Here is a 6417-nt window from a genome sequence, read left to right as displayed (position 1 = left end):
GCCCTCCTCGGAGCATCGCGTGAGAGCAGCAGCCGACTCTCCAACTTGATTGTGATTAATGCGCGAGGGCAAGATATCCATGCCAGATCCAAGCGAGCTAGACACATTCTTAAGGTGGTCCAGGGGAGAGGAGAAACAAAGCCAGCACACACCATAATCCTCCACACAAAACACCACACTTCACCGGGTGTGTGTTACAAGTTATTCAATCACAACTTTTTTTTCTTTCGAGTTATGAATATATAATGAAGATATGATAAAAGTTTACAGGAGCATGTGGTCGAAATGTAACTTCATTTATCTTGCATTTTCTCAACGGTGTCTAATGTCATAACATGAGCTAATCTAATTTATCACAATTTTTTACTTTAGAAATATGGATATTTAATGAAGACATGATACAATTTTACAGGAGGATACGGTCTACCTTAACTTAGTTTACCTTCATTTAGTCAACGGCGTCTGATCAGATACTTTACCGACTGTAAACTAATCTAATTTGTAACAACTTTTCAAAAGAAAGCACATTCATTTTAACGCCCACCTTATTGTTTAATTTACAGCACTTAATGTAAGTGACTAAAAGTTAGTGACGCTCTTTTGGTGGTGCGTTCACGTACTCAACTTTACCCTAACTTCCAAATGTAAGCCCATGCGTTCGCATATCTACTCAGAATAGCGACACAAACTTAAAAAAAAGTCAAGAGTAAAGCTTATAAGTCACACAACTCGAGTTTCTGACAAGTCTTACTGTTTGAGAACGGGCTTCTTCCTCTTCTTGTTCGCATAAGACCCTGGGTTTCCCAACATGGTTTCACTGCGTTTATCGCTCATTGAGTTGACTTTTTCTGGCTATTTCACTCCTTTGTTTATGAGGCTTCCTCCATCCGTACTGTTACAGTCTGTGGTGGTCCGTCGTGTATTCAGCCAGTGACTCAAACTCCCATGTTAAAAAAAAAAAAATCCAGCCGGGGTCCACGGAGGTTTGTTGCCGCGTTGCCAGTTCCCGTGGGCGGTCACTGACGCTGACCTTGGGTCGGTGAGATTGAGGCAGTAGTGTGGATACAAAGTTTAGTGAGGGGGGAGAAAAGGGAAATTTAGAAAAGTTTTGGCAGAATTCAGCCTATGCCCAACCCCCCTTCGTTGGATAAACAAGGCAGCCTTATTATTATTATTCGGAGTCACTTGAGTTTTCCTTTTTTTGTTTTGTTTCTCCTTCCACGGGGCGTTTTCAGGAAATGTGTATGAACAGTCTGTCAGAGCTGAGTTTTAAGGTGGACTGGAGACTTTGTGACTCTCAAGCCGTGTTTTGCTTCTGCTATTGTAATATCCAGAGTGTGCTGTGATTTTTTGACTTAGTTGGGAAAATATATTCTTTGGCTGAGTTTTCTCACCACAGCAGGAAATGTTATAGAAACTTTTCTTGTTTTTGTAACTCACTACCACCTGATTGGCCACTTTTCTATTAGCTTGTTTCACTTTATGATGTTGATTTTGATTCAAACCTACTCTATACTCTTTATTATCAATTTAGAATAAACTAATGCATACAAACATATGTACATGTTATACACTAGTAAAATAATGCTAATTACATTCAAGGTACTCTTGTGATGGATTCAAAACCCTGTCTTGGCATATTAATGATTTTCATTTCAGCATTGGCCTGCACAGAGCTTCAAGCAATATAATGTTCACAATGTCTAGTGTGGCCAAAAGCTGCTGCAGATGATATAGCCTACAAGCCAAAAAGTTGTGCCCTAGTGTATAGTAAATAAAGAAGCTACATGTTAATGGGGGCTTTTCACTTGTAAATGGTGCCTTTTATTTTATTCTACGTAGGCTACTTTAAACATGTCCAAACCTCTGACACTGGAACAAAAACATGTGCACATTAAAATATGATATATATTATTTAGCATATTTTTCCAAAAGAAAGGTAATAAATATGCTAATATCAGCCAGTGAGAATCAGTGAGATTGATCGCTGTTGTTGGCCGATGTTACCTTCCTAATGGTCTTGAATCTTTTCCACACCAAACGGGAAAAGCATTTTTTTTTACAAACCTGCCTTTGTGCATAGACGCATTGTCATGTCGAAACAGGAAAGGGCCCTCCCAAATCTGCTGCCACAACACTGGATTTCACTATTGTCTAAACTATCAGTGTATGCTGCAGCATTAAGACTTCCCTTTTAAATGTCTAAGAACTAAGGAGCCAACCCCAAACCATCAAGTTCAGCCCTTTAGACCAAAACTACTCACAGATGTGTCCATATACATTTAGCCAAATAATGCATTTCTAAGCATCAGTCTTGGGTACAGTAGTCTAGTGCATTTCACACTGGTAAAGCAGTAAAATAAGTCAGTATGCATACGAAATACTCTTAATGTTAATGTACTTGGTCATACTTTAGTTAAAGCCCCCTTTTTAACATGTATGCAGTATTTAAAGATGTCATAGTTGGGTTTAGAGAACATAATAGGCCTACATGTGGTTTGAAGCAACTATACACCCATTTAGGAATGTCATAATAAAAAAAAATTCACAGTATTAACAGTTTTTACTTTTCCTATGAGTACTTATTCTTTATAACTGTGTTTTAAGTATTTCCAATTTAATATTTTTTTCTACGGCAGCCTATGGGTGTACCATGTATACAAAATGAAAATAAAAACTCAAAAATATTTACATCTACTTACCTCTGTGAAGAATCAAATGGAGGTTTGTGTTCACGTCTTAGATTTTGTCAAATTGTTTGTATGCTTTTTGTTACAAAATGTAAAATAATTGGTTGGATTTTGAGAAATGCATTTTTTCACACTGAGAAAGTTGTCATTTTTTACCCCCCAAAAAGCCTTTTGGACATGAAGCTATTTTTTGAGGTTCAAATCCTTAACACCTGCTTATCATAACATTTTGCAGAGCAACCTACAAAAAGAGCACAACACATCTAAAGGATTAAAAGGCAGGTTTTAAAGTGGTGTTGAACTTTATGATATTTTTGGAGGCGACAGTTTGTGTTGCTGTTTGACTGCATTGTGTTACACTGACAGGTGTTATCATTATTATTCAGTCCTTCCCATTTCTATCAATGAGGGCAGACTAAATACACAAACGCCTCACTTTTTGATGGTTTGATGTTTTGATTTCCTCAGTTATTTGAAAAGCAGCCTTTCATTTCACTTCACCACACATCAGTGACAGCTATAGACATGTTGCCAACAGTTGCCATGGACACCATTCACATCATAAGCTCTTCCCATACTTCCTCTGTAAACAGCGCTGTGTATCTTGGGCACACTTTACTTCCTCATAACGCCTGTCATGTTCACATTCCCCGCGGAAACGTTGTCACTTGTTCAAAAACTAGATGCTGTTTTCCTGACAGGCTGACATTGTAGACAAACCTGACTGCAGGGTTAAATAGGGTCAGAAAACAGACAGTAAATAGGGAAATCAAGCTCGGGGATATTTGCATAATTTAAAAGTGTAGCCCACAGCCCTCAAATAACTATTCATATTTTACACTGCTCTGTAATCTTTTTATTTTATTTTATACCTTATTCTATTTTAATTTGTTTGATTTTTATTGTGTTCTCTGGGGTTTTTAAGGACTGTTTTTAAGTGTATCTCAATGTATTTTATACCTGTCTAACTACATTTTAATTAGATTAATTCCAAGTCAAATTTGAACAGACTTAAATAATTGTACCTCTAAATGCACAATTTGATGTTGACTTTTTTTTGTTTTGCTGTGTTTAGACATGCATAGTTGAATTTTGTGTGTGAAAACAAGAGTTATCATTCTAATTTGCATATGAAAAAGAGATAAACTGTCACACAAACACACAGCAACACAAGGCGAAAAACATCTTTAAAAAAAAGGAAAATAGACATGTGGTGCTTTCATCAGGAACCTCTGTGTTTGCAGTATACATTTGACAGTTTGACTGTTTAGAGCCTGAGGTGGAGACGTGAAGCGCTGCCACGACTCAAAGAAAGGAAACACTTTGCCTGAATACAGCCATCAAGAATGAAATTGGACAGGTAAAGTAAATACATTTTCCTTTTTTAAAGGTCATGCATCAACTCTGTGGACACTACATTTTTTGGTCTTTGCAGATAAACCTGCAGATCATAACTAAAAAGTAGAACCAAAGATTTTCCCATAATATATTTGAATTATGATTGAGTTTATACCTATATCCCCATTGCATATCACATTATCACTTATCTCACTGACAGATACTGTAGGTTTATTAATTCCAGTAATTAATTTACTTCCACATATCTGTGGCTTATTCATTATCCATCAGCCTCTCCATGAAGTAGATTTATGAAATAGCAGGTAATTATGATTATACACAATCATTATTTTATTTTAATGGTTTTGAAACACAACCGTCTACAATTCACAATGATATTCCCACGGCTTCAAACTCCACAAACAATAAGCCCCTGATCAGAAAACACACTCACAGCAAGGTGGTGGGAAAAGAGTGCACTTCCTGAAGGAATAATGTTGAGAACTGCTTGGCCCGGTTACAAAAACATATTTTAGACCCGTCTAAGGTGTTTCACAAGTCATAATGTTGCTCTTAGACATTCATTTTAAAAATATTAAGAGGCTGTACTTAAAGAGGACATATTTTGCTCATTTTCAGCTTCATATTTGTATCTTGTGCCTCTTCTGGGACATGTCTCCATGCTTTAATGTTCAAAAAACTCTTTATTTTTCTCATACTGCCTGTGCTGCAGCACCTCTTTTCACCCTCTGTCTGAAACCAGAGCCCAGTCTAATCTGATTGGTCAGCTGGCCGGCTTGGTTGGTTGCTAGGAGATGACAACCTATGTAACACACTACAGGAAGAAAAGCCCCTTTAAGTAAAAGGTTCAAGGTTCAAGGTTCAAGGTTTTTATTGGTCATACGTGCATAGCTACAGTGTAGTTATGACGATACAAATCTTAGGTCACATGCAGGCTCCTCCAACAGTGCAACACAATAAATCAGATAAACAGAAAAAAATAGTGAAAGTAAATCTTAAATACAAAAGGAAAAATAGTAAAAAGTGAAATAGGGAAATAGTGCAAGTAATTGGAATGATAAATTAGATAAATAATTTCTAAGTTAAAAGTCAAAAAGTCCTGTTATTAATGTCAAAGTAGTCCATAATTGGTCCTGGCTCTTTTTTAGCTTAAATACTAAGCCATTGTGAGAGGCCAACTCAGAACTAATAGCCAGTTTCCATGGTAACAATCAGTGAAACCTTCAGTGACTAGTGTTTCCACGGATACAAAAAATTGCAAAAAACACAGACAACAAAACATGGCTTATATTTTGTGGTTTTGTTAACAATGTCATGGTGCAAGCAAATACAAAGAGACATATTTGAGTAACCACAATAAGATTTTGGAAATGTACAAAAATGAGGGCATTGTAAGTCATCTTTCTTTTTCTTTTAAAGTATTTTCATATATTGCCATATATGTTCAACAATTGGAGTCATTGGCAATCACATTCTTGTTTTCCTTAGGCTTTTTTCCAACAATTCTACTGCAATAAATAGGTATTTAAAGAAAAACATGCAAGTAAAGATGACAACTCAACACAAAATGTAACACAAAAAGTACATGACACTGTGGACATATTTCTTTTTTAAGTGACTATTTTTGTTCCCCCATAATTCATACAAAAATTAGTCAGGAGACATTTTTTTATTTTATTTACTTCATATAGATTTGGGGACAGTGTATGTTAATGAATATCAGTATGATAAATGAGCTAAAAGTGATGAAGTTAGCAAAAATGCTATTACAATTAACCTCATAGTCCACAGGCAGGTAAAAGAAGCACACACAATAAAAGTCACAATATATTAAAACTTAGTTCTTTAAGGACAGCTTTGTGTTACAGGTGATTTTAGATGTACATCTGGAGACCCTGGAAAGAGTCCTGTATGGGGCTCCTGAAGGGGACTCTTTAATCTTGCTGGGAGACTTCAACGCACATGTGGGCAATGATGGAGACACTTGGAGGGGTGTGATTGGGAGGAACGGCCCCCCTGATCTGAACCGGAGTGGTGGTTTGTTACTGGACTTCTGTGCTAGTCATGGATTGGCCATAACAAACACCATGTTCGAACATAAGGATGCTCATAATTCTACGTGGTACCAGAGCACCCTAGGCAGAAGGTCCATGATCGATTTCATTATTGTATCATCCACCTCACCGTCTGTACGCCTTCGAAGCACGACTTCCTCCGTATGCGGTTCGACAGAGAGGTCAAGTGGGCTTGATGTTCAAACCCGAATGGTCAGATTAAGTCTCCGAGGGCGGTGAGCGGGTTGCGTGGTGGTTTTCACCACTAGGCAACTGTTGAGCGGGAGAGAAATTGGGCTTCACAAGGTTTTATG

At 37.2% G+C, this 6417-nt stretch overlaps 1 protein-coding gene across 1 annotated transcript in view; it reads right to left on the bottom strand.

The window, feature by feature from the left end:
- LOC104941720 (aryl hydrocarbon receptor-like) overlaps positions 1 to 1192 on the bottom strand; it is a 34999-nt gene extending 33807 nt beyond the window's left edge. The window contains exon 1 of the mRNA XM_010766853.1: positions 752 to 1192. Within this exon, the coding sequence (XP_010765155.1) occupies positions 752 to 834 (83 nt within the window). The 5' untranslated portion in view covers positions 835 to 1192. The remainder of the gene's footprint in view (positions 1 to 751) is intronic.
- Between the last annotated feature and the right edge of the window lie 5225 nt (positions 1193 to 6417).

This window comes from Notothenia coriiceps, unplaced genomic scaffold (assembly GCF_000735185.1).
Source record: "Notothenia coriiceps isolate Sejong01 unplaced genomic scaffold, NC01 NC01_scaffold00003769, whole genome shotgun sequence".
Classification (NCBI taxonomy): Eukaryota; Metazoa; Chordata; class Actinopteri; order Perciformes; family Nototheniidae; genus Notothenia; species Notothenia coriiceps.
This window is presented reverse-complemented; position numbering and strand designations above follow the sequence as displayed.